General features: G+C 47.4%; 2 protein-coding genes across 5 annotated transcripts; both read left to right on the forward strand.

Moving 5' to 3' along the window:
- The first annotated feature begins 5901 nt into the window (after positions 1 to 5901).
- On the forward strand, positions 5902 to 21739 carry TARS2 (threonyl-tRNA synthetase 2, mitochondrial). 4 transcript variants are annotated; one of them, XM_076000086.1, is made up of 18 exons: positions 5906 to 6308; positions 6932 to 7128; positions 7834 to 7957; positions 9067 to 9191; positions 10018 to 10135; positions 10225 to 10289; positions 10565 to 10643; positions 12197 to 12343; positions 12522 to 12620; positions 12930 to 13147; positions 13985 to 14147; positions 14369 to 14506; positions 14689 to 14766; positions 18266 to 18366; positions 18923 to 19024; positions 19204 to 19276; positions 20231 to 20345; positions 21343 to 21739. In XM_076000086.1, exons 1-18 carry the CDS (start codon positions 6234 to 6236, stop codon positions 21489 to 21491), a joined length of 2166 nt encoding a protein of 721 aa, XP_075856201.1. In that variant the 5' UTR covers positions 5906 to 6233; the 3' UTR covers positions 21492 to 21739. The 4 variants fall into 4 exon arrangements, with proteins under 4 accessions (XP_075856204.1, XP_075856203.1, XP_075856201.1 ...); XM_076000087.1 differs by having other exon boundaries at positions 5907 to 6299; XM_076000089.1 differs by lacking the exon at positions 21343 to 21739 and having other exon boundaries at positions 5902 to 6308; positions 19229 to 19276.
- Positions 21740 to 22180: 441 nt separating this feature from the next.
- ECM1 (extracellular matrix protein 1) lies at positions 22181 to 27829 on the forward strand. The gene is made up of 10 exons (XM_012767473.3): positions 22181 to 22416; positions 23621 to 23683; positions 23764 to 23865; positions 24019 to 24096; positions 24194 to 24277; positions 24965 to 25287; positions 25555 to 25929; positions 26447 to 26667; positions 26825 to 26912; positions 27341 to 27829. The coding sequence occupies exons 1-10, from the start codon at positions 22347 to 22349 to the stop codon at positions 27569 to 27571; spliced, it is 1635 nt and encodes a 544-aa protein (XP_012622927.2). The 5' UTR covers positions 22181 to 22346; the 3' UTR covers positions 27572 to 27829.

Raw genomic sequence — 27829 nt, forward strand, 5'->3', positions numbered from 1 at the left:
TGGTTGACTTTTCCCCCCTCATCTTGATCTTATCCAGATGGCCCCTTTGACTTCTGCACCCAAGGTCACTGAAAACAATCCGAGCCACCTCTGAGATCTTCATGGCCTTGTCGGTTTTCTGTTTGTTCCTTTGTGTAAATTGAATTTTGGAAAGAGGTGATGGGTGGGGTGAGATACAGATGTTCAGGGAGTAGTTTATAATGAAGTGGGATATACTGTGGATAATTATTTGTATGCATCTTCAAATGTTTGTACAGTTGTGAGCCAAGAAGCATTTTTAAAGCAAGCATAGTATTGAGGCGGGGGTAGTAGGGATGCTTCTGGTTATTTCTCTACATCTATCTACCTTTCTTATTTGTGTATTGGTAATCTGTCATACAGAAGCCACACTTGACCATTCTGTCTTGCCCCATCCCTTTTTCATAATCTAGTGAGGCTTAATAAATGGAATGTTGGCTTTAAGGGGTAAAGAGGGATAGTCACTGAATCTGGGCCAGGCCTGGGTCACTGGCAGGGTAGAAGGCTCTAAATAGTAGCCTGATTACATGAAACAACGTACATGTGTCACCAGACACGTGAGAAATCGCAGTGGCCTGGGAACACACCCAGCACGTAGGGTGTACCACTGTACTGGAATCTGGCTCACCCTTTTTTCCTTGTACCTTCTTAGGGACCTTGACTTGCCCCCCCCCATTCCTCTCTCTACCCCTAATGAACCAATGCTGTTAGACTTCCTCGTTGGCCTTTCTAGGCACATTATTGAAAATGCGTAACTTCCTCTGCCCAAGTTGTTTTATTTAAGCCAATTTTGTATAGTGGGTATGAGTTATCAACCCTCATGTATGTAGACATAGTAACACAAACACCATCAGAATGGGTTTTGGGGTATTGGGGCGTTTCTCATACTTGTTCATGAGTAACTGTATGGACAAGTCTGGTCAGCTGCTGTTCACAATTGCTGAGTAATAACTCATTGAGACTTCATAGACAAGGCTACAAGAGGGACACCAGTAAGAGATTGGCTCTTAAGTAAACATCCTATTCTCCCCCCGTGTAGAAGTGGAGAGAAGTTCATATGTTTTAAAGGAAAGGAGCAAGTATAATGTAAAACTAAATATGAAAGTTACTTTTGACTAATTGCTGGGGAAGGGAAGGAGAAACCTTTTTTGCTTAGTTACAAGTTTGAGAGGAAAGGGATAATATGAGATCTATTTAGAAACTGATAATTACAGTTACAGCTGTCCTCCAAGGGGGATTGGTTACAGGACCCCAGCAGATACCCAAATCTGTAGATGATTAAGTCCCTTATATAAAACTGTAGTATTTGTATGTAACCTACACACATCTTCCAGTATATTCTAAATTGTCTCTAGACTACTTAGAATACCTAATACAATGTAAATGCTATGTAATGCTGTTATACTGTATTGGTTTTTAAAATTTGTATTATTTTTTATTGGCTTTTCCCCAAATATTTTTGATCTGTGGTTGGTTGAATCCACAGACGTAGAAGAACCCTGGGACGTGGGCTGACTGGACTTTATGATTTCATTTTTTATTTTATTTTTTTTCCTATCCTTTCCATTTGTTCACACCTAGGCAAGGGTCAGAAGTTAAGAATACAGATCTGGGTGGAGAGGCTGGTGAACTCTGCAGTGCTAACTGAGAAAACGGTGCCGTTTTTTGTATGTGTCTAAAACAAGTGTTGGCTAAACTAGTCCACCTTGGACACTTTGGGTTCATGGCAAATTAGATGTTTCAGCAACTAACTTCCCTGTCCCCATTGTATCCCCTTATTTGGGGGGAATTACTTGAGTCCTTTGCCACATAATTTGTGGAAAAGAGTAAAAGAACTTGAAATTTCCTACATTTTTCTTGAGGTGTATTGAGTTGGGATGGGTAGAAAGAAAGCAGATGGACAGCACCAGCTTCCTCCATTTTCCCATCCCCCTGGCTGGGAATCCTTTGCACCTACATGAGATAGCCAATCGTGATTAGTAAAGGATTAATTTGAAATCTTGGTTATTTAGAAGTGGACTTTAGTTGTATACAGGTTGAGCATCCAAAATCCAAAACTTTTGGAGCACCGGCATAACAAGGGAAATGATCATGGAGGATTTCAGATGTTGGGATTAGGGATGCTCAACCGTAAGTATAATACAAGTATTTAAAAATTTGGGCCGGGCGTGTGGCTCACGCCTGTAATCCTAGCACTTTGGGAGGCCAAGGCGGGCGGATTGCTCAAGGTCAGGAGTTCGAAACCAGCCTGAGCGAGACCCCGTCTCTACCAAAAATAGAAATAAATTAATTGACCAACTAAAAATATATATACAAAAAAATTAGCCGGGCATGGTGGCGCATGCCTGTAGTCCCAGCTACTCGTGAGGCTGAGGCAGTAGGATCGCTGAGCCCCAGAGATTGAGGTTGCTGTGAGCCAGGCTGACGCCACGGCACTCACTCTAGCCTGGGCAACAAAGTGAGACTCTTTCTCAAAAAAAAAAAATCTGAAAAAATTCAAAATCTGAAACACTTCTGGTTCCAAAGATTTCAGATAAGGGATACTCAACTTCTATTTCCTTCTATAGATGTATCTTGGACCTTTTTTTTTTTTTTTTTTTTTTTGAGACAAAGTCTCACTCTTGCACAGGCTAGAGTTGAGTCCTGTGGCATCAGCCTAGCTCACAGCAACCTCAAACTCCTGGGCTCAAGTGATCCTCCTGCCTCAGCCTCCCAAGTAGCTGGGACTATAGGCATGCAACACCATGCCCAGCTAATTTTTTCTATATTTTTTAGTTGGCCAATTAATTTCTATTTTTAGTAAAGATGAGGTCTCGCTCTTGCTCAGGCTGGTCTTGAACTCCTGACCTTGAGCGATCTGCCCACCTCGGCCTCCCAGAGTGCATTACAGGCGTGAGCCACCGGGCACAGCCAGACCTTTTCTTTTAAAGTACTTTGCTCTTTTTTTTTTTTTTTTTAAACTTCAGCATCAAACCTGAATTGATACATCCCTGCACTGGTTCTTGTGTTTGGGATATTTCTCTATTTTTCCTCTGGTCTTGACTTGACAAATCAGGGTTTAAGAGATGGGGATTAGGGTGTCTGTTTCATTCTCTTCCACAGATTGAAGAGATGTTCTGGGGAAGGGAAATCTTAGTAGAGATTTTGAATGAGCCCAAGGCTTTATTTTCAAAGTTCATTTTACCCCCATGACACTGGCAGGAGGGTTTCCCCTCTATTCACCCAGGAAATGTGGCTAGACATTCTGTCTCTTAAAGCAAAGTTAAAGTAAAAGCTTGACCCCATCCTAGATCTTCCACTTACGTTACTAAGGATTTTTTTTTTTAAATCTAACCTTCATACTACCTGGTGTGCCTTTAGGCACCTGGCTACTTCTTTGGGCCTCAAGAGCATGTGGTGGCAGTGACCCAAACCTTTATGTATCTTACCGTATTAGATTTCCTTTTTTTTTTTCTTTTTTTAACCTCTAATACCTTTTCTACCTTTTCTGTGCAAGGAAATAGGAGGAAATTTGCTTCTAGGAGCTAAGATTTGGAGGTATGTGCTGATCCTAATGACAAGTAGAAAATGTATTTAACTTGAAGTGGGAATATACTTACATATAGTTCAAAGCTATGAAAACAATACCTTCTCAACTCAGATTTTAGTCAACTTTGGGTGTCTATTAATAAAAGTGCAGTTAAGCTGAGCATGTCCTAAAATTTGACCAAGGGTCTAGGACACCCTTTACTGAGGATTTCCTACACTTCTGTGGAAATCTAGCATTATTTCCTTCACATTTCTTTTTCCTCAACCTTAGTCTGGTAGAGAAAAGTAGGGAGACACCTCTCTTGTTGGCTTTTTATTGGACCCACTTCTTCACCCTTAATATTAAAGATCTCTTTGGCCACAAGTATTTGAGCCTCTGAGTCCTGTACCCTGGAGAGGAAAAAGGAGCTGTGCTACCAAACATGATACATTGACTAATCTGGTCCCTGAGACACGGTATGGCAAAGCATAAACAACACAGGCTTTGGATTCAGGTAGATTGAAGCTTGACTCCTCTGAGGATCATTTTCCAAATGTTTTAAGGGAGCATAAAAATAGCTACTAGGCACAGTTCTGGGAATTAAATGAGTTAGTAAAAGCATAGCACTTAGCACATAGTAGGTATTCAGTAGTATTCTGGTGGACTGGGGGGAGAGGGTGGACAAGTTTTAAGGATATTTCCCAGGCTATCTAATGGATTTAAAAAGTCCCAGAGGCTGAGGCATAGGCTAACCACAAGTCGAAGTTGTAGAAGAACCATTAATTAATGAATTGGTCTTAGCTTGTTCTTGCTTGCTTGCTTGTTACAGTGGATGGGATGGAACTTGACATTCCTTCCTTCCTCCACAGCAACACAAGTTCCATAGGTGATGATGTGGTAGTAGATATGTGGGCATCCCCTCAGCACTCAGCTCACTTCACTGCACACACTAAGCAGTTGGTAAATGAGGGGTGAATAGGGAGCTGCCATCTTGGGGTACTCTACTTATTTCACCACCCCTATCCTAACAAAAGAGGACAATGTAGAATGACTAAAGAAATTGTCAGTGTCTGTATCCTTTGAAGCCTCAAATCAATACAGTTATTGGTACATACTTGATTCAATAATTATTTATTGAGTGCCTACAATATAACACCTCTCCCCTTTTTGCGCACAGTTATGAGAATTATGCAGTCATTACCTTTTCTGAATGCCATTTAAAAATTCTTACTACCTTCTCCCAAGCACACACGCACGCGCGCGCACACACACACAAGTAATCCTTCTCTCCCACAGTCTTGTGTTTTTCTCTTTGTATTTCAGGATGTCTAACATAACCAGAAGATGGAGCCAAGATCCAGAGTGGTGCTTATGACTCAGATCAACTGCCCTCCCCAGACAGAACTTCTGGCCTCTCTGGAAACCTAGATTAAACTGCTTTCTCTGACAGCTCTTTCTCCACAACCCTTGATTCTCTCACCATTGAAACTTCAGAACCAACTCTAACCATCCCCACCCCCAGGTGAGGGGAATGATGGGAATTACTGAGAGCCTGACAGTTGGCCCCCAAATCGATTTCCTTTCATACTTTACTACAAATCTGACCATATTTCCATTTTTACTGTGCAAAATTAATCAAATATACCTACTCTTGTGTCCTAGATGTAGCAGGGAGAGGGAAGAGAAGGAATAAAGGAAGTGGAGAGCTGGGATGGGAATGAGAGGCAAAGGGCTTATGTAGGGAGCAAAGGGCTAACTAATCTAGTTAGGCACTTTTTTCTGAGGTGCTGGGAGAGTATTGGAAGTAAACTCTTACTAGAAAAAGCATGGTGTGGTGGAAGAGTACAAGACTTGGATTTGGAAGCCACATTAGCACTTGCTGTTTGACCTTAAATCACTTATGGTCTCTGACCTTTAATTCCTCATCTGTAAAATTAATAGGTCTCCAAAGTCTCTTTTAAACATCATGAATATGAAGGGATTCAAAGAAGTGACCTTTGCAGATTCTTTGCTCCAGCCTTAAAGCTGTTATATCTATTTACCATAATTGTTTCTTGTTGCCATTGCCCATTACCAAAAACCATGCACTATACTGGACGATTTACATAAAATTAAACTCCATAATTGAGAGTGATACTATTATGACTTCCGTTTTACAGCTGAAAAATTAAGGCTTAAAGAAAATAATTTACCCAAAATTACATAGTTAAGGACAGATCCAGAATTTACACTAGGTCTATCTGGTTCCAAAGTTTATGCTTAGTCTTAACGTTTTTCTATCTGCTGTAAGGACCTTGCAAAAGAAAATGTATGGATAAAGGGAAATTACTAACTACCATTTCTTGTCTGTTTTTCTCCCATTCTTGCCTTCAGAAGTTAACCTGCCCCTGTCGTCAAATCCACAGGACAACTTATTGCTCCTTTACGGTTTCAACTGAAACGCTGCGGATCTCAGGATTGCGGGCGTGTGTTACAGTTTCCATCTTCCTGTCAGCCGGAACCACTTGCACAGCCGGAACCACTTGCACAGCGGCTGGTGCTGTGTGGGGTGTACCCCTGCGGATTTCCTGGAGGTGGTGCCAGGCTAGAGTGGCAGCTGTAGGAACCAATAGACAGAAACATTGTTGGGCCAGAAGCCAATGAGGAATCTGGTGAAGGAGAAGCGGCGATAATCTGTTTGAGCATGTAGGCACAGGTCTGAAGAAACATGGGTCTCTGTCAGAGGTGGCAACTTCTCCGGCTACCAGGGTTACAGGTCTGCGGGCTGCACACGGTGCGTGAGGTACCCAAAAATTCCGTACTGCATCAGACCCAGCCCAGCCAAAGTCAAAGGATGTATGTAGGCTCTGAACCCAGCCTCCCGCCACTACTCCTCTCCCCAGTCCTCCCTGTCTCCCGACAGGGCCGCCTTGCTGCTTGAGTCAGCGGTCTGGGGAGCGCAGAGTTTCGTAAGGCCCCCAGCCCAGGGCCTTGTATCATCCAATCACCTAAAAGACTAGGCCCGGGCGCGGTGGCTCACGCATGTAATCCTAGCACTCTGGGAGGCCGAGGCGGGAGGATCGCTCAAGGTCAGGAGTTCGAAACCAGCCTGAGCAAGAGTCTCTACTATAAATAGAAATTAATTAGCCAATTATATATAGAAAAAATTAGCTGGGCATGGTGGCGCCTGCGGGGGGCTGAGGCAGAAGGGTTGCTTGAGCCCAAGAGTTTGAGGTTGCTGTGAGCTAGGCTGACAGCACGGCACTCTAGCTAAGGCAACAGAGTGAGACTCTGTCTCAACAAAACAAAACAAAAAGACTAGAGATTAGGACCAAGGCCACCTAAATATCCACAAGTCCTATCCTCCCTAATAGTAAAAAGGAATGATGGGACCTGTGTTTCCTGCTAACATATCTTTCCCAACAGGCAGCTGTGCCGACCCTTCCGCACTGGTTGGCCGAGCGGCTTGGCCTTTTTGAGGAGCTATGGGCTGCTCAGGTAAAGAGGTTAGCAAGCATGGCACAGAAGGAACCCCGAACTATTAAGATATCGCTTCCTGGAGGCCAGAAAGTGGATGCTGTGGCATGGAACACAACCCCTTACCAACTAGCCCAGAAGATCAGGTACCAGGCACATCCTTCCCCTTTACTGCCTCTGCACCTGAGCAGAGGAAGAAAACTTGGTTTGCTGTTCCTATTCCATCCCCATCAAAATAGCTTTTCTTGAAGATTTCTTTTATCTGTATTATCTTCTGCATCAGAGTCTCTGCCCTTCCATTGGGGAAAGAAGTGATAGCTTTTATTGCTCTGGTAATTTGTTTCCTCTTTGCAAGTATAGAGTTGCGAACAGATGAGTCTCTCTCTTCCCCTGTGGATTGTAACCCTTTTTTTAAATTACTTTTTTATTGATACATAATTATACATATTTATGGGGTACATACGGTATTTTGATACATGCATACAATGTGTATTGATCAAATCAGGGTGTTTAGGCTGTCCATCACCTCAAACATTTATCATTCTTTTGTATTGGGAACATGTCAACTCTATTAGCTATTTTCAACTATACAATAAATTATTGTTAACTATAGTCACCCTACTGTGCTATCAAACACTGGAACTTATTCCTTCTATCTAACCATATGTTATTCCCATTAGCCAACTTCTCTTCATTCCCCATCCTTCCCAGCCTCTTGTTAACTATCTACTCTTCACCTCCATGAGATCAGCTTTTTTAGCTCCCATATATGAGTGAGAACATGCGATGTTTGTCTTTCTGTGCCTTGTAACCCTGTCTTTTTTTTTCATCCCCACCTTCCACTGCTGAAGTTCAACACTGGCAGATACTGCAGTGGCTGCTCAAGTGAATGGAGAATTTTATGATCTGGAGCGGCCCTTGGAGACAGATTCTGATCTCAGATTTCTGACATTCGATTCACCAGAGGGAAAAGCAGTGAGTTTCTTTTTTTTTTTTTTGAGACAGAGTCTCACTTTGTTGCCCAGGCTTGAGTGAGTGCCATGGCATCAGCCTAGCTCACAGCTCTCAAACTCCTGGGCTCAAGCAATCCTTATGCCTCAGCCTCCCAAGTAGCTGAGACTACAGACATGTGCCACCATGCCCGACTAATTTTTTCTGTATATTTTTTAGTTGGCCAATTAATTTCTTTCTATTTATAGTAGAGACGGGGGTCTCGATCTTGCTCAGGCTGGTTTCGAACTCCTAACCTTGAACAATCCTCCTGCCTCAGCCTCCCAGAGTGCTGGGATTACAGGCATGAGCCACCATGCCCGGCCTTAGTCCGAAAATTTACGATGAAAGTTTTTACTTAGCTTTGGTCTGTTAAGCAAATGTTTATGCTAGTGAACGGAAGAGATAATATATTGAAAAACAGAAGAATAATATGCCAGTTCAGCCCCCTCAACTCTTGAGTACATAAACATTATAAGTCATCTGTAGTATGTATTCACTTCTAACATGGCTTCCACAACTGAGCAGACAACCTGGCCACCTTCCCACTTTGTCCTCTTCATGTCAGCTTGGATGATACAGACCTTGTCTATTAACATACAGAAAAATGGAGTTTTCATGTCATCTTTGTGTAAATAGTGACCAGATCCAGTAGTCGTAATGCTTTAGACGACTGGGATAGAAAATAAAAGGGGTGGGGGGACTAAAAGCCCTAAGGAACTATTGTCTTAAGAAGATATTTTATTCTGAAACCCTGAAAGGTTATAGGAGCAGCAGAAGATGACTGACTAGCCTCCTGCTTCTATGCTCCAGGACTGGGAAGCACCAAGGACTGAGGGGTAGAGCTGGGGTTTCTATGCACTGGAAGAAGAAAAGATCCTGGCTTTGTGCTTTCTTTTTTATGAAGTCTTTTTTTTTTTTTTTTTTTAACCTTTTACTTTTAGTGGTCACCTCCCAAAGTTTAGGTTCTCCATGTTGTCATAGTTATTTCTAGAGCCATACTGATTTTCTCACCAGCTTCTCTGAGAAAGAGAACAGAGATCCAGGGTTTAAGGGAAAAGTTTATCAACTTATAAACTTTCTTGTGAACCCAGGTCTTCTGGCACTCCAGCACCCATGTCCTAGGGGCAGCAGCTGAACAATTCTTAGGTGCTGTTCTCTGCCGAGGTCCAAGTACAGAACGTGGCTTTTACCATGATTTCTTCTTGGGAAAGGATCGGTGAGTAATGAAGGAAGGAAGAGGAGGATTCTGGGGTGGTTTCTGAGGCCCTTTTCAGGGGTCCCAAGCATGTTCAATTTGGAGGAGAAAGCTGGAAGAGGGCTTCCATAGGCCTCAACTATGACATTGGTACCACATTCTCCGCTAGTCCATGTCCCTCTTCTTCTGGCTAACTCTGCTTGAAACTTACCTTCTTAGCCTTCATGAATTCAAGTATTACTTCATCCTCTCATTATTATTCTAATTTTGTCCAATTCCCATACCCTGCTTTTATTTATTTTATTTATTTATTTATTTTTAGATAGAGTCTCAGTTTGTTGCCCAGGCTACAGTGAGTGCCGTGGCATTAGCCTAGCTCACAGCAACCTCAAACTCTTGGGCCCATGCGATCCTTCTGCCTCAGTCTCCCAAGTAGCTGGGACTACAGGCATACACCACCATGCCCGGCTAATTTTTTCTATATATTTTTAGTAGACCAATTAATTTCTTTCTATTTATAGTAGAGATGGGGTCTCGCTCTTGCTCAGGCTGGTTTCGAACACCTGACCTTGAGCAATCCTGCCTCGACCTCCCAGAGTGCTAGGATTACAGGTGTGAGCCACCACGCCCGGCCCACACCCTGCTTTTAACTTCATGCATAGAACTTTTTCTCCAGCTGTAAAATATGTAAGTTTATTTCCTATTTATGTTTTCTGAGTTTGCCTTTGCCAATAATTCTGGACTTTTTTTCCTAAAAGGCAGGACTTCATCCCCTAGCTAACAGATGTGTCACCCAGGTGATTGATGCATCTTATACGATGCAAGCAACCAACTTTTCTCTTTCCAGGACAATCCGGGGCTCAGAGCTACCTGCTCTGGAGCAGATTTGCCAGGAACTTGCAGCTGCTGCTAAACCCTTCCGGAGGCTAGAGGCTTCCCAGGATCAGCTTCGCCAGCTCTTCAAGGTAGGGTGGAGGGAAGAGTTGGCTCTCTCCCAGGGACATCTTTGTAGGAATAAAAACTTATCTTGAGTCTTCCCTCTACCTTCTTCCAGGATAACCCCTTTAAGCTTCACCTAATTGAGAAGAAAGTGAGAGGTCCAACAGCAACAGTATATGGGTAAGAGTTGTCAAGATTAAGGGAAATAGAGAGAGATGGGGAAGCACTGAAGAAGGCCAAGAATGGGATAAGGAAAGGAAGATAGGTGGCAATCTGTGTTGTTCTAGAAAAAGAAATGGGACCAGGAATTGATTTTTATCTGCCATTGCTCTCTCTGCCTATAGAACAGTTCTTTCCTTTTCATCTCCTTTTTCTGTCACCCAAAGGCCATGAAAGGGAGAAAACTAGAAGCTCAAGAATCTGGAAATCATTAACTGGCCTCTTCTTTCTCCCAGGTGTGGCACATTGGTTGATCTTTGCCAGGGCCCCCATCTTCGGCATACTGGACAGATTGGGGCACTGAAGCTGCTAACGGTCAGTTGTGGGGGCAGAGTTAGGTTAAGACTCCTGTTTTCACTGAAGTGAGCAGGAGAATGGGAAGATGATACCTTCTTTCAGCCCCTTCTCTACTCCAATACCTAAGGGGAGAATCCAGAAGGAGAAAGATACTTAGACCTCACATTCTAGAAACTCCCAGTTTGATAGCAGATACTGGACACCTTGCCAGGGCCCAGAAGCCAGTCCAGATCCCCTCTGACATCTGTGTCCAGGCAGATGGAATAGGAAGGAATGCATGAGCAGGCTAAACTCTGTCATATAGGGAAGGCTCCTGGAGAGAGAGGAGGCATGTCAAGGGGGACAGTTGAATACCATTTGACAGACACAGAACACCTTAAGTCAAGGGCATGCCTTTTGTGAAAATACTGTCCCTGGACAAGATGAGTTACTAGATGGGATAGGAGTGAGGAGCAAGGGGACAGGCAGATGCCTAGAGCAAAAAGCCCTGAACTGAAAACCTAGCCATCTGCACTTAGCCCTCATTCTGCACTCTGTGTGTAGCCTTCAGTAAATCTTAATCATTTTCTCCATCTATAAAATGAGGTTATTAAAACCTTCCTGTCCTACCAGTAAATCTACCTCATAAAGACAACGAAAACCAACTGATGCAGGAGAAAGTGAGGAAAAGTTACAAAGTGCTATAAAATGTAGGCTGTTTTGTATTAGTACGATTATTAAAAGAAAGCACAAGCAGGCCGGGCGCGGTGGCTCACGCCTGTAATCCCAGCACGCTGGGAGGCCGAGGCTGACAGATTGCTCGAGGTCAGGAGTTTGAAACCAGCCTGAGCAAGAGCGAGACCCCATCTCTACTATAAATAGAAAGAAATTAATTGACCAACTAATATATATAGAAAACACTAGCCGGGCATGGTGGTGCATGCTTGTAGTCCCAGCTACTCGGGATGCTGAGGCAGGAGGATTGCTTGAGCCCAGGAGTTTGAGGTTGCTGTGAGCTAGGCTGACTCCACGGCACTCACTCTAGCCTGGGCAACAAGCGAGACTCTGTCTCAAAAAAAAAAAAAAAAAAGGAAAGAAAGCACAAGCAGAGGCTTTTGAATTTCATGTGGCCAAGAATAGGATATAGTGTAGAAAAGTGAATTTTCTAGTAGCTGTATGGGATATTGATAAGGGACTGGATAGACTGACATTTGACCAGAGCTTATGGTTACTTCCCTATGCAGCCATTGATTAGAAGAGGAAGGAACTAAGTACAGGGGTATTGGTCAGGCAGTGGTGGTGAGAATGGGGAGAAAAAGAGGTGGCAGAGTAAGGTTAGGCTTGACCAACCTTGTTGGAATGAAGAGTCGGGCAACTCCAAGGCTGTAAACATGGAAGAGGCGTGTCTAGAGGATGGGGGTGTCCATCCTACTGGTGGTGATGGTGGAAAAAGGAGTGAGAGAAATGAGACAGGATCATTGTCAACTGGTGTACCTGTGATGCTTACACTGACAGTATTATATGAGAGGTGAGAGAGAGGTTGGGTGCCTTCAGTCCTTGTCTTCCCTTTGATTCCCTATGTCCTCCCACAGAATTCATCATCTTTGTGGAAGTCTTCAGGGGCCCCAGAGACACTGCAGAGAGTATCAGGGATTTCCTTCCCCACAGTAGAGTTACTGAGAGCTTGGGAAGCATGGAGAGAAAAAGCAGAGTTGAAGGACCACCGGCGCATTGGGAAGGTACAGAGACTGGGAAGATAGAGAGGGATGGTAATAAGGGTTGGAGAAAGAGGAAGAAACATGATTGTGAAGTTGGGAGCAGATTTAGTTAAACAGGCTGAGCAGCTCCATCAGTTTCTTCTGGGTTCCGAATCCACTCCTCTCCCTTTGAAATGACTGTTGCCATTCCTGACTCCAGGAACAGGAGCTCTTCTTCTTCCATGAACTGAGCCCCGGGAGTTGCTTCTTCCTGCCACGAGGAACAAGGGTGTATAATGCACTGGTGGCATTTATCAGGGTAAGGGGAACCTAAATCCAGGGGAAGGAAGACCAGGAAGGTGCTGAGGGTCTAGAAGAAGCTAAGGTGTTTGAGTTAAAAGAGGGGGGTTGGAAGCATAAATATAAATATTGTAAAGTGCTGGTGACCTTTAGCAAGGTACTATAATTATGTGGTGTGCAGTGGGGGAGCATAGAGATGGGATGTGGTATTTAATATTAAATAGGTTGTGACTGTGATCCTGAGTGCACAGGAGAGTCACACAGTTGCCACCCTGCCTCCTCTCTTCACAGTTACTCTGACCTTCCATGTCTGTATCCTCCTCTCCAGGCTGAGTATGCTCGTCGTGGTTTCTCAGAGGTGAAAACCCCCACCCTGTTTTCTACAAAACTCTGGGAACAGTCAGGGCACTGGGAGCATTATAGGGAAGACATGTTTGCCCTGCAGCCCCCAGGCTCTGACAGGCCTGCCAGCTCCCGGAGTGACCACCCTACCAGGCTTCCCACAGACACACTTGCCCTCAAGCCCATGAACTGCCCTGCACACTGGTGAGCTGGGAGCCAGGAGCCCTGGGTCCTCCTGGGGTTAGGGTTATAATCGGGTCGCTAAAAAGTAACAGAAAGCACCTGGGAAAAGTACTGGGACACCTGATTTGAGTCTTGAATCTGCCCTCTAGCTAACCACGTGAACTTGAGAAAATCATCATGCCTCTTTAGGCCTTAGTCTCCTTGCAAGTAACGTCAAGGATTTGAAGTTGCTATCTAAGGTTCTAGGTATCACAGAACAGAGGCACTGTAAATGATGTCTCTTATTGTGTTACTGAGAAATTGATTTTTTTTTTTTTTTTTTTTTTTTTTTTGAGACAGAGTCTCACTTTGTTGTCCAGGCTAGAGTGAGTGCCGTGGCGTCAGCCTAGCTCACAGCAACCTCAATCTCCTGGGCTCAAGCGATCCTCCTGCCTCAGCCTCCCGAGTAGCTGGGACTACAGGCATGCGCCACCATGCCCGGCTACTTTTTTATATATATATATATATATCAGTTGGCCAATTAATTTCTTTCTATTTATAGTAGAGACGGGGTCTCGCTCTTGCTCAGGCTGGTTTTGAACTCCTGACCTTGAGCAATCCGCCCGCCTCGGCCTCCCAAGAGCTAGGATTACAGGCGTGAGCCACAGCGCCCGGCCTGAGAAATTGATTTTTAAACCAGGCAAGACTCAGGCTGTGATGAGCGGGACAGACAGGACTCAGTGGGAGGACGTGCTATGGCTGGAGAAGGCGTTAGCTGACAGTGCAGATAAAGTAGGCAACCAGATTGGGTGGGGCGCAATCTTCAGGGGCTAGTTCTCCCTGTGGCCCTGACCCCTCCTCTCCCCACCCCAATCTCAGCCTGATGTTCGCCCACCGGCCCAGATCCTGGCGGGAGCTGCCCCTGCGACTGGCTGACTTCGGGGCCCTACACCGAGCCGAAGCCTCTGGTGGTCTGGGGGGACTGACCCGGCTGCGGTGCTTCCAGCAGGATGATGCTCACATTTTCTGTGCACCCGATCAGGTGGCCCTTCCCTGGCTCCATCAAACCTTCTCTAGACCGCCTGCCGTTCTCTCTGTGAACCTCCGACATCCCTGACCTCTGTGTATACTACAATTGAGCTACATTCTACCCCCAGTTTTCTTCTGCCTTTCTGTGTTTTTGCTCCCTGTGTCCCCCAGACAACCATCATCCTAGATCTCTAGCTGGTACACAGCTCACCTACCCTTATTTCCTTCCCCCAGCTGGAAGCAGAGATCCGAAGCTGTCTTGATTTCCTCCGCTCTGTCTATGCCGTCCTTGGCTTCTCCTTCCACCTGGCACTGTCCACTCGGCCTTCTGGCTTTCTGGGGGACCCTTGCCTTTGGGACCAGGCTGAACAGGTGAGCAGGAAGTGGGGAAACAGAGGCAGATAAACCACTCTCTAGTGGAAAGGGGTGGGGGGTACAGTAACCATGGTCCTCAGAGGCAAATGCGGAGGGGGTCATTTGTCAAGGACTATAGAGATGTCTTGCTCATGAAGTCTAAGATAATATATTCCTCTCTTGTCTCATTCCCTCTAAAGGTCCTTCAACAGGCTCTGGAGGAATTTGGAGAACCCTGGGACCTCAACTCTGGTGATGGTGCCTTCTATGGGCCTAAGGTAGTTGGGGACCCTAGTTAGTGTTTTATTTTTTATTTATTTATTTTTTTTCAAACAGAGTCTTGCTTTGTTGCCCAGGCTAGAGTGAGTGCTGTGGCGTCAGCCTAGCTGACAGCAACCTCAAACTCCTGGGCTCAAGCAATCCTTCTGCCTCAGCCTCCTGAGTAGCTGGGACTACAGGCATGCGCCACCATGCCTGGCTAATTTTTCTCTATATATTAGTTGGCCAATTAATTTCTTTCTATTTATAGTAGAGATGGGGTCTCGCTCTTGCTCAGGCTAGTTTTGAACTCCTGACCTTGAACAATCTGCCCGCCTTGGCCTCCCAGAGTGCTAGGATCACAGGCGTGAGCCACCTCGCCCGGCCTGTATTTATTTATTTATTTATTTTTTGAGACAGAGTTTCTCACTCTGTTTCCCGGGCTAGAGTGCCGTGGCATCAGCCTAGCTCACGGCAACCTCAAACTCCTGGTCTCAGGCAATCCTCCTGCCTCAGCCTCCCAAGTAGCTGGAACTACAGGCGTGCACCACCATGCCCAGCTAATTTTTTCTATATTTTTAGTTGGCTAATTATTTTCTTTCTATTTTTAGTAGAGACAGGGTCTTGCTCTTGCTCCGGCTGGGTTCAAACTCCTGACCTTGAGCGATCCACCTGCCTGGGCCTCCCAGAGTGCTAGGATTACAGGTGTTAGCCACCATGCCTGGCCTATTTTTTATTTTTATTTCAGAGTATTATAGGGTTATTTTCTGCTTTGCTTTATTTAATATTTAATAGATATAAAGAAATATGTTAAAACTTATGTAGGATATAAAGAAGAAAAATACATTTCCTGCTCCCATGGAACTTGTTCTAGTGAGGGCTGTGGAAGGGTAAATAGGCCATGTCGGTCAGTGTTGTGTAGATACTAAGGGAGCATGTTGGGGCAGGGTCAGGGGATTAGCATCCTCCGTGGGTCAGGAAAGGCTTCCTGTAGGACTCACTTTCCAGTCTGAAAGGTGGGTCATTGTTGGCCAAGTAAAGATGTGTTTTAGGAGAGAAGAGTACAGGCAGAGACTGGGGGTAGGGATGAAAAGTCACATGGCAAGTTGGAAGAAGTGAAAGAAGTTAGGGGAAAAAAAGGACTAAATAGTGTCTGTTGGATTCAATAAGAAAGCTATTAGGGTTTTTTGTTTGTTTGGTTTTTTGTTTTGTTTCTGAGACAGTCTCTCACTCTGTTTCCCAGCCTAGAGTGCCATGGCATCAGCCTGGCTCACAGCAACCTCAAATTCCTGGGCTCAAGTGATCCTCCTGCCTCAGTCTCCCGAGTAGCTGGGACTATAGGCATGTGCCACCATGCCCGGCTAATTTTTTCTATATTTTTAGTTGTCCAGCTAATTTATTTCTATTTTTAGTAGAGACAAGGTCTTGCTTTTGCTTAGGCTGGTCTCCAACTCCTGAGCTCAAACGATCCTCCCGCCTCGGACTCCCAGAGTGCTAGGATTATAGGTGTGAGCCACTGCAACCCAGCCAGGCTATTAGGTTTTGAAGGACCGTTTTCAGTAAAGTGGGGCTTGAGGATGGAGTCAGACAGCAGTGAATGAATAAATATAACTCTTTCAAGAAGTTTGGTTCTTCTAAAGGCAAAAGAGAGTAACTGAAGGGACCTAAGTAATCAAAAGAGAGATTTGAGAATGTTTAAATGCTGTGATGAGAGGAAGCCTATTTTGGAGAGAGAAATGGAAGTTGTGAGAGAAGGGGTTACAGTAGAGGGAAGTTCCTCGAGAGACTTGGGGTGTGCTTGAAAGCCCTTCACAGAAGGGACCACTATTGCCATTGTATCCAGAGTGGAAGAAAAGGCTGAGGGTAGTTGCAAGGAAATTTACAGGTGTGGTGACAAGAAGTCAAGGTATGGCCGGGCGCGGTGGCTCACGCCTGTAATCCTAGCTCTCTGGGAGGCCGAGGCGGGCGGATTGCTCGAGGTCGGGAGTTCAAAACCAGCCTGAGCAAGAGCGAGACCCCGTCTCTACTATAAATAAAAAGAAACTAATTGGCCAACTAATATATATAGAAAAAATTAGCCGGGCATGGTGGCGCATGCCTGTAGTCCCAGCTACTTGGGAGGCTGAGACAGAAGGATCGCTTGAGCCCAGGAGTCTGAGGTTGCTGTGAGCTAGGCTGACGCCACGGCACTCACTCTAGCCTAGGCAACAAAGTGAGACTCTGTCTCAAAAAAAAAAAAGAAGTCAAGGTATTTTCTCATCCCATGATATCAGTTATCTGAATTCTCCATGAGGCAGGATCATTTGCTGATTTGGGAGTGGAGGAGAGGAGAGTTGTCAGTGGGTAGGATGAAGACATGAAGAGAGAGGAAATTACTCAAAAACTATTATATGGAACATACAGGTGAAATCTTTGGGGTGCTAAATAGCTGCTCTGCACTGTGATGGGGCAATGTGTATATTCCTCATTTTTATGTCCCAAATTTCTGTTCTAGCACATGGTATTTATTTAGCTGCTCAATAAATAGTAAATGAAAATATGAAAGAATAATGAAAATGTGTTTTATTGGTCAATTTCAACAATAATACTAGGAAAGTAAAATATCTATGTTACCAAGAAGAAAAAGCTTCAGAGAGGCTAAACAGTATGCTCAGGGTTACAGAGATAATAGTCAATGATAAAGTGTGTATTATGTTAAATCAGTCTAATAAATTGTTTGATAAGATACCATTTTTAAAAAGAGAAAGAGAAGTGAAAGCTTGAAAATCCCTGAGGATAACAGGGCAGAGAGCTGATTAGTGTACCCAAAAGATTGGTGGCAGCAGCAAGGGACCAGTTTAGTCTCGAAACAGTAACTTCCATGGGTGGCATCAACCTCTGCTTTTGCATCTGTGTGGTATGTGACATGTTGGGCAGCTATAAGCAATTCTATTCCAGGGCCAAGGGGGTAGGAAGCTAAGGGACTGCCAGGGCAGGGGTTGCCATGGGGATGTGGTGGAAGAACAATGATTGGTACAAGTGGAACTAGGGAGAATGGTTACAGCTGCATGGGGAAGGAAACAGAGGTGGGAGGGGTCTGGGAAGGATAAAAGAGTTAAGGAACCTGCAGGTTGAAGAGTGAGTAGTAGGAATAATTGTCACATCTGGCAAACCAAGAGACAGTAATCAGAGTGGGGTGTTTGGTGGACTATTTTCAGAGGTACAGCCCTTGGGGGAGATGATAGGATGAAGGGTGTAGCCACAGTGTGGGTGGGGTGAAGGTCTCTGAGATGAGGAGCTCAAACAATTGAAAGCCAGGGTATGGATGTCCCCTAATATTATAACACCATTATTAAGTGGAGATTGCTGTTGAACAAAAGCGAGTGAAGCAGAGTGAGGTAGAGGGGTAGAGTATGGTACAGGGGGTGACAGGACTCTTCAGATAGCCTGGATCACGGGTAAGTTAAAGCATGGAATGGCATGGATAATGGAGGGTTTTGGTTCTGGTTGCTCTCATGCCTTCCCATCTGTCTCCTCTAGATTGACGTGCACCTCCACGATGCCTTGGGTCGGCCTCATCAGTGTGGGACAATCCAGCTTGATTTCCAACTGCCCTTGAGATTTGACCTCCAGTTCAAGGGGTATAGACTCTTTCCCCATCCCCTTTTCCCTCAGTAGCCCATGGAATAGGTCTATAGCTCCCCCTCTACCATAGACCCTAAAAACTAAACCAGGGCTGGGCGCAGTGGTTCATGCCTGTAATCCTAGCACTCTGGGAGGCCCAGGCGGGCAGATTGCTCAAGGTCAGGAGTTCTAAACCAGCCTGAGCAAGAGCGAGACCCCGCTCTTGCTATAAATAGAAAGAAATTAATTGGCCAACTAATATATAGAGAAAAAATTAGCCAGGCATGGTGGTGCATGCCTGTAGTCCCAGCTACTCGGAGGCTGAGGCAGGAGGATTGCTTGAGCCCAGGAGTTTGAGGTTGCTGTGAGCTAGGCTGACGCCATGGCACTCACTCTAGCCTGGGCAACAAAGCGAGACTCTGTCTCAAAAAAAAAAAAATAAAAAACTAAACCAAATCTTCCATGCTCTCCCCTGCCAGAGTTGAATATTTCTCGAAAACTGGAAGGTGATCTTGGGTATGCACAATTTGTGACATTTCTGCCATTCCACCTACTCTCCTTTTTCCTTCCAAGGCAGGCGGGGGCCCTGGAGCGTCCAGTCCTCATTCACCGAGCAGTGCTCGGTTCTGTGGAAAGGCTGTTGGGAGTGCTGGCAGAAAGCTGTGGGGGAAAATGGTGAGACCTCTGACCCTGGATTTCTTTTCTGGCCCTCAGACCAGACAGTTCATGCTCCAGATCCTGTTCCCCCTTCATATGCTGGCTTCTCTTTCCTTCTCAAATCTGCTCCCTGCAGCCACACTTGTGGCCAAAGCCAGAATGAATAAATTTGCCCTCATCTGTTCTCTTCCAACCAGGCCACTTTGGCTGTCCCCGTTCCAGGTGGTGGTCATCCCTGTGAGGACTGAGCAAGAGGAATATGCCAGGGAGGTAAGGAGTTGGGGGCAAGAAAAAGGGCAGAAGCAGGACCAGTAGGGAGTCTGGTGCCCACAATGGGTAGGAAGAGGCCGTACAGGGTGGTGGAAAGGGCATAGCACTTGGAGCCACAGGACTGGTTTGAGTGGCTGCTGTCCTATATGCTGAAAATTCCACATCTAAAAAAATGAGACTGGCTGGTCGCAGTGGCTCACGCCTGTAATCCTAGTACTTTGGGAGGCCGAGGCGGGTGGATTGCTCAAGGTCAGGAGTTTGAAACCAGCCTGAGCAAGAGCGAGACCCCGTCTCTACTATAAATAGAAAGAAATTAATTGGCCAACTAATATATATAGAAAAAATTAGCCAGGCATGGTGGCGCATGCCTGTAGTCCCAGCTACTCGGGAGGTTGAGGCAGGAGGATCCCTTGAGCCCAGGAGTTTGAGGTTGCTGTGAGCTAGGCTGATGCCACAGCACTCACTCTAGCCTGGGCAACAAAGCGAGACTCTGTCTCCAAAAAAATAAATAAATAAAATGAGACTGACCTCTGCCTTGTAAAGATGTGTGAAAGTTACATTAATAAATGTTAAACACTGCCAATAGAGTACTTGGCACAAAAATGGACTTGGGGAAATGTTGGCTTCATTTTTCTTCCTAGAGAGAATTGAGGTTATGGCAGTACCAGAGTTGAGCGTTTGTGGCTAGAAGCAGGCAAAGTCCAGGGAATAACTGACAGCATATCTCTAGTAGGAAACAGACAGAAAAGTTGTGGGGATGGGGAAAGGGAGGGGGAAGGAGAGGGGGAGGAGGGCTCACTGTAAAGATGTGATGCAGAGAGGTTGTCAGAACTGGAGAGCACTGAGGAAGGGGAAGGAGGAACAGATGAGGGGATTGAGGATGAGTGGCATCAGATTACTGTAGTCCTCAGCCTTCCAGTACCCTAACTTCCTGTCACCAAACCTCTGTCCCAGGCACAGCAGAGCCTGCAGGCTGCAGGACTGGCCAGCGACCTGGATGCTGACTCTGGACTGACCCTCAGCAGGAAAGTCCGCCGGGCCCAGCTTGCCCACTACAACTTTCAGTTTGGTAAGTGAGTGAGTCAGCCTAGGACCTCAGAGCCATCTGTTCTCCCACCCACCCTCTGCATTCTTCTTTCTATCAAGTTTACTAAGCTTGGTTCTCTGCATATTTGGGTTAATCAGGGCTCATCACCTGAGTGGGGTAGGAGCCAGGATTCAGAACACCTGACTCATTTGAGCCCTGTTTTCCTTCATACCGCCCCTACCCTCCCTACAACCACTTCTGACCCTCAGAACAGTTTTCTTCTTGTTAACCCCACTCTAGCTCTTGGTGTCTGTTAGGGTAATTAACCAAGGAAGCATCAGAGAGAAAGGGACAGGAAGAGTTAACAAGGCATTAATTAATTAGCCTTGTTTATTCTAGACCTAGATGGAGTCAGCCCTAAGGGATGAGGAGAAAGGCCTTAAGGACAATACTCTAGCTCTGGCATGCTCCTGCTTTTTTTATTTTCCAGGGTTCAGAGCTCTAACTTGAAGGCAAGGAACAGAAACTCCTTAGCCAGATTACCTGATTCTCTAGTTTTACACACCCTATTCACCCTGCAAACACTTAGAGCAAGTGGTGTCACAGGGTGTCACAATCCTATACATACATACTTGCACATGTTTGTTCTACCCCTACCATCTTCCCCTTCCTCCAATCTCCACGACCACCAAATACACACACACATTCTCTCTCTCTCTTTTTCCTCTCTCTCTCTCTCTCTGTCTGGTTCTCAATCTGTTTGTCTTTTTCTGTCTGACTCTAGTGTCTCTGACCCCTGGGCTCCTGACGGAAAGTGATAAGGCATGCAGGGGCTGGAACATTCCCCAGTCTGCTCAGGAAGACTGGGGAACTGGAGAGCAGATACAGCTAAATATATCCTTTCTTTGAACCATATCTGGGCTCTGCTCCCACCCTTCCTAAAGATTTAGGTCTCTTAAATTTCTGCATAGCAAAAGGAAATATCCCATGTGGATGAATTTGCCCTGAAATTCCTAAACTTCCCTTCCTTTTCCTGCAGTGGTTGGCCAGAAAGAGCAAAGTAAGAGAACAGTGAATATTCGGACCCGAGATAATCGTCAGCTTGGGGAGTGGGATTTAACTGAGGCTGTGCAGCGGCTGGTGGAACTACAGAACACCAGGGTCCCAAATGCTGAAGAAGTTTTCTGAGCCTTTCTACGCAGATGAAGCAAAGACTGACCAAAAGAGCCATTAGCCTCCAATAATATGGGAGACCTCAACCTAACTGACAGTCTAGAGTCTCCCAGAATCCTCAGAACTCACATGGAGGCATGTGTCTGCTCTCCTGAAAAGAGCCTTAGTTTGTGGACCCCACAGAGGGAGGGAGGCTCTGCCTGTTTGGATGTGAAGGGAGTGAAACTGAAAAAACAAATAAACCCGAAGCTGTTGGGTACGTGTCTTCATCTCTGATTCCTGAGAGGGGGGAATAAAAGGAAGTTCTACTCTACTTCTCTCCTTTTTGTCCCAGAGAGTTGGAGAAATTGAAAAAGGACAGCCTAGATCTCTTATGGAAGGAGAGCTCCCTTGGATAGCTGCCCTGTTCCCCACTGTCAACTCTTAGTGCCCTGTTTCCCCAACCCCAGTTCAACAGGTTGTCAGATCCCTTTTCCACAGAAGCCAACATGCAGACAGAGAAATTGAGGCACAGACTAAGGGCTCAAACATCTCTTGCTCCATGATTCTCTGAATCAGTTTCTCTTGGGGTCATAGGAATGCTCCCCTCCCATCACCCCCATTCTTCTCAATCCTCTGAAGAGGCTTCAGGGTGACTTTGGGAGGAGTGGCCACCAGAGGAGGAGCAGCTGGGACTGAGTCATGGCAGGAAGCTGAGGAGGGCGGGAAATAGCACCAGACAGCCATATAAGACGAAGAGGCGGCCCTGAAGTTCACAGCAGCAGTAACAACAACCAGAGAAGCAGGCTTCCAGCAGCCCGGCCCTTCAAATCCAGATCTGCCAGAGAGAACCCACCTTCTGGGTGGCCAGTGACCAGACCTTACCCCAGGATGGGGACTGTGTCCAGAGCAGCCTGGGTCTTGGCTTGTTTGGCTGTCGCTTCTGCCGCCTCCGAGGGAGGTGAGTGGGGGGGTCAGCACGGGCAGGGGTCTGGGTCCAGGCCGGCCAGACAGCTCATCCCCAGCAGTGTGATGCTCTATTTGGCCTCCCTTTTGCGGGCAGGCCTACCGGGAGCCTGGGGCACTGGAGCCTTTAGCCAAGGAGGTAGGGGCAGGGGCACAGGAGGGGCTCCTAAAGGTTGCTGCCAAGAAGCACCAAATCGAAGTCAAGTGGATAACCAAGGGGGTGGGCAGATTCCCAGAGGGAGGGACCTCTGCTGAGGAGGATGCCATTAGGCAGGTAGGGAGGGAAGAGCGGCCCTGGGGCTGCTCAAATCTGCCTTGCAGACTCACAGAGCGCCAACTGAATCCCTGTCTGATCAGAGGAGGGGAGGGGTGTCCATCCACAGACCCACCCTCTGTCTAGCACATACACATTCTTTATCTGCTTTTTTCTTTTTCATTTTGTTTTCTTATTTGTTTTGCCTTTGCTCACAGAGCCACTGATCTTTATGTGCTTTGATGTCCGAACAAAACAAGGAACTTCTGAGGGAAACTTTTGAGAGAATGTCAATAGGTCTAGTTTGTACCTCTGTAAAGCCCTGTGTCATTGTCCCTCCCAGTTCCTAGTCTTTTGTGCCTGCTGATCCACTACAAGTGATTGCCTTCCCTGTGCCTGTCACAGTCCCTCAGGTCCTAAACTGAGACCTAAACTAAGGAGGAGCTGAGACCAGCTGAGTGGGGGGCACTTACACTTCTAGAAGGGCTCCTTATCAGAAAAATGTTTAAAGACATTGCAAGGGCCTGGAGGAGGAGGTAGGCAGGTGAGGATCCAACCAGCTCAAGTCTGGACTTTTTCCTCTGAAAGCCAGAGCAACATCACCACAGAAGCTGTGAGGACAACCCACAAGCCCTGAGGGAAAGACACTAGCAGAGGAAATTAGAGCCTCCCTCCTCGGCTCTGTATGTCACATTCCCTTTAGGCCCAGCCTCTAAGCCAGGTAGAGGCAGAGCTATGGAATGTCACAGGCTTTCTCAGGACCCAGCCGGTCATGCCTAGGTGTGTTCGGGGTTGGGAGGATTTGGGGACACAGGGCAGGTCCATACAGAGGGATTTCTTGTGTCTCAGTTATCCCTCTTGCACTCTTGACCTCCAGAGCTTCCCCATCCCTTGCTCAGGGATACAAGTCCCATAGTTGCTCCTGACTTGCCCTTCCTCCCTCCAGGCCTCAACGCTCCAGAGCAGAGGGAGCTGAGGCCTGAGCACTTCAGGCAGCACCTTCACGAAGGTAAGAGTTTGGGGAAACAGCATAAAATTGGGAGTCCAGGAGGTGCTGTGGGCTCTGACCGTCTCCCCTCTTGCCTCTAGTTGGCTATGCTGCACCCCCCTCTCCACCCATGACCCAAAGCCTTTCTATGGATCACCCCGACACCTCTCAGCATGGCCTTCCCTTGGAGGGACAGAGGGAAGGTAAGACCACCACACACCCTTCTCAGTTACCCCCCCAGGTTCCTAATCCAGCCTACCTCCCGCTCTTCAGATAGGAGGGAAGAGGCCCCGCCCCCCTCTTCTGGCCCTGGCTAGGAGAAAGGGTGGGCTGCTCACGCCCTCTCCCTTCTGTAGTGCACCCTGCTGACCCTCAGGAAGCCATCCCTGCCCAGGAGGAAGAGCTGCCCCCTCCACAATTCCCTAAAAAGAAAGGTGAGTGCTCGCCCACTCCCTTGCCTCTGTCCCACTACGGGTCTTGCTGACACCAGTCTGACCCATGCTCCTTTTTGCCCTCACCTGTATCTTACAGTGGACCTCCCTCAGCCTCAGGAAGCCATCCCTCTCCAAGAAGAAGAGCTGCCCGCTCCCCAAGTCACTATTGAACAGAAAGAAAGTAAGCCACCCCTCTCCTCTTTACCCACCCACCTTTACCCCATGGCCTTACCCCGGAGCATAGGCTTTGGAGCCAGGCAAAATGGTGGGCTCTGCCTCGTACTAGTTGTGCAACTTCAAGTAAGTTACTTCCCTCTCCAAGCCTTAGTTTCTTTATCTGTACATTTGAGGAAATAATACCTATTTTATAAAGTTATGTGATTAAATGACATAAAATAGCATTTATTTTCACTTTTCTCTGTTGAGTTCCTCTTTGTGCATGAGAACTAGCCAGGTCACCTCTCTTCTGGAGATGCCCATCCCAATGTGACTTTTGCTTACTCCTTATACCCCAGTAGACCCCCTCTTCCATATCAGGAGGAGATGATCTTCCGATCAAGCAGAGAGAGGGTGAGTGACAGCTTTGGTCTGTCCATCCCCTGCCTTAGCTCACGACCCTAGGGAGAGGAGCCAGGAGCCTGAGCCTTGGGCAGCAGCACAGGAAACAGGCCTGATCTCTCGGAGGAGATGGGGGAGCCTGTGAATTTCATGCCTCAATTCTCCTTTCCTTTCGGTCACTCAGTCCAAAAGTGATTAATTTCTTCCTCGTTTCCCCTATATCCTCTCAAACCTCTCTCCTCAACCTCAAGTTCTCCTACCTCATCCAGCCTTTGTTTATTCCTCTACATATTCCCCTTCTCCATTCTAGAAAAGCCAACTCCATTCATGAGCCAATCCCATCCAAATCCTGAGTCTTGGAACCCAGCCCAGCACTGCCAACAGGGCCGGCCCCGAGGGGGCTGGAGCCACCGGCTGGATGGCTTCCCCCCTGGGCGACCTTCTCCAGACAATCTGAACCAGATCTGCCTTCCTGACCGTCAGCACGTGGTATATGGCCCCTGGAATCTGCCACAGTCTGGCTACTCCCACCTTACTCGCCAGGGTGAGACCCTCAATTTCCTGGAGACTGGATATTCCCGCTGCTGCCGCTGCCGCAGCAACACAAACCGCCTAGACTGTGCAAAACTCGTGGTAAGGGTTGGGCTCTTGATGCTGGGAGTGTCCTTTAACCCCCAGAAAGTGTGTGTGTTTTAAGGGCTAGAGTTCTAGGCCTGGGTATGGAGGAACCTCAGGTCCCTTTCAGTAACCCTACCCTGGGCCTCCCCAGCATGCCAGGAAAGCAGAGGACAGCCACTGCTTCTTTCTTACCTGCCTGCCCAGGGTCCTTTCCTGGAGCCTGAGAGGAAGGCAGGAATGTGGACCATGGGCTGCTGGGCTGATCCACTCCTCTTGCTCTAGTGGGAGGACGCAGTGACCCGGTTCTGTGAGGCCGAGTTCTCGGTCAAGACTCGAGCCCACTGGTGCTGCAAACGGCGGGGGGAGGCTCGATTCTCCTGCTTCCAGGAGGAAGCTCCCCAGCCACACTACCAGCTCCGGGCCTGCCCTGGCCACCAGTCTGGTATTTCCTCGGGCCCCGAGCTGCCTTTTCCCCCTGGGGTGCCCACATTGGCCAATGTCAAGAACATCTGCCACCTGAGACGCTTCCGCTCTGTGCCACGAAACCTCCCAGCTACTGACCCCATCCAAAGGCAGCTACAGGCTCTGACTTGGCTGGAGGGGGAGTTCCAGCGCTGCTGCCGCCAGGGGAACAACCACACCTGTACATGGAAGGCAGTAAGTGGGCGTCCCAGCCGCCCCCCATCCCCAGCCTGTTTGCCTGCCTGCCCATCTTCGACCTCTGATCCTGCCGGTCCGTCCGTCCATGTGCCTCCCTGCCGTGAACACGTCCACCTGTTCGTCTGCTTGTAGCTGTCCGTCCATCCATTGTGTTCATCATCTGAGTCTGTTCATCTTAAGCCTTCATACTGCACTCCTGGCCTCATCTACCCATGACCCCACACATGTTCCTGTCCACCGTCGATCCATTCGTCCAGCTCTGGCCTCACCTGACCCTCTCCACCCACTGTTCCAGCTCATCTTCCATGGCTAACTTGGAACCTCATCTGGGCTTCCGCCCTCTCAACCCCACACATCCAAGCTGCCCCCTTGTCCTCTAATTCTTTGCCCTCTGTTCTTGGCCCTTGGGGCTGAGAGCCCCTCATCTCATAGTGGGAGGCAATAAGGGACATAGATGGTCAGGAGAGGAGGGGCCAAGTGTCCAGGCTTCTGACTTCCCTTCCCTGGCCCACAGTGGGAGGATGCCCTTGATCGATACTGTGACCAGGAGCATGCTGTAAAGACCCATCACCACCCGTGTTGCCACCACTCTCCTAGCCCTGCTCGCGATGAGTGCTTTGCCCGTCAGGCCCCCTACCCCAACTATGACCGGGACATCTTGACCATTGACATCAGCCGAGTCACCCCCAACCTTATGGTCCATCTCTGTGGAAAACAAAGAGTTATCACCAAGCAGTGAGTCTCCCCCAGTTCTTCCCCAACTCTCTTCCCTTCCCAAAAACCTTCCTTCTGGGGCTCCCTTGGGAAGAGCAAAATCATGGTATCTCAATGCCATTTTGATGCCAGAGGTTGCCCAAAGACCCTGATCCCCATCTCTTTTGCCCCAACATAGTAAACATATTCCTGGGCTGATCCACAACATGACTGCCCTCTGCTGTGAACTGCCATTTCCAGAACAAGCCTGCTGTGCCGAGGAGGAGGTGAGTGTGGGGGGAAGGGAAGTGTCATAGTCTCCAGAGGGATGCATGGGTGGGGGGAGGGACAGAGCTGGAACTGCAGTCTACCACTTCTCTTTAGTACCTCAAACCAGCCCTCGGGAAGAATGAGGACTACTGGGGGACATATTTTTCTTGCCAGAAGTCTTCATTCCTGAGCTGGCCTGCCCTCTATTTCCAAGTTCCTATTTATGCCTTCTCTGGGCCTCAGGCTTCTGCCATTCCCAGATGTGCACATCTGTCAACCACAGGAATCCAGCAGTGCAAGGCAGCCTTGCACTCTGTGAGCCACAGGAAGGCATCCAGAAAGAGAGCAGAAGTGGATGGAAGGGGGACTTTGGGCACCCAAGTATCCACATCTTGTCTCTGATCACCCCTTCACCATCATCTGTTTCACTCTTCTCTTTCATCAGAAACTAGCCTTCATCGAAGATCTGTGCGGTCCCCAACGTAACTCCTGGCGAGACCCTGCCTTCTGTTGTGACCTGAATCCTGGGGATGAGCAGGTCAACTGTTTCAACACCAATTATCTGAGGAATGTGGCTCTAGTGGCTGGAGATACTGGGAATGCCGAGGGCCAGGGGGAGCAGGACACAACTGGGGGAACAAATATCGGCTCCACCCTTGAGCCCAAGGAAGAATGAGTCACCCTAGAGCCCTGGAGAATTGGATGGGGGAACCCATCCCCGCCCACCCCACCCTCCTCCAACACTCATTATAGTAAACACCTCTTGGATTTGGCGTCCTCATTGTCTTTAACACCACTTACTAAACACACCCTCCTAAGCTTGCCTGGATTTCCTTCAGGGACTGGCCCCTGAGGCCCACTGCCCTGCCCTCACTGGCTGAGCAGCTGTTCCACGGGCTGTGTGGTGGGACCACAACTAAAGGGCTTGACTTCA

The sequence above is a fragment of the Microcebus murinus genome, chromosome 2 (genome assembly GCF_040939455.1).
Source record: "Microcebus murinus isolate Inina chromosome 2, M.murinus_Inina_mat1.0, whole genome shotgun sequence".
Classification (NCBI taxonomy): Eukaryota; Metazoa; Chordata; class Mammalia; order Primates; family Cheirogaleidae; genus Microcebus; species Microcebus murinus.

Bases quoted from the DNA above. Each gene is read 5' to 3' on its own strand.
- ECM1 (XM_012767473.3), top strand. From the start codon at position 22,347: ATGGGGACTGTGTCCAGAGCAGCCTGGGTCTTGGCTTGTTTGGCTGTC. The intron at 22,417-23,620 runs GTGAGTGGGGGG...TCCTCCCTCCAG, and splicing joins TTCTGCCGCCTCCGAGGGAG to GCCTCAACGCTCCAGAGCAG. The intron at 25,930-26,446 runs GTAAGTGGGCGT...CCTGGCCCACAG, and splicing joins ACACCTGTACATGGAAGGCA to TGGGAGGATGCCCTTGATCG.
- TARS2 (XM_076000086.1), top strand. From the start codon at position 6,234: ATGGGTCTCTGTCAGAGGTGGCAACTTCTCCGGCTACCAGGGTTACAG. The intron at 10,644-12,196 runs GTCAGTTGTGGG...GTCCTCCCACAG, and splicing joins GGGCACTGAAGCTGCTAACG to AATTCATCATCTTTGTGGAA. The intron at 14,148-14,368 runs GTGGCCCTTCCC...TCCTTCCCCCAG, and splicing joins TTTTCTGTGCACCCGATCAG to CTGGAAGCAGAGATCCGAAG.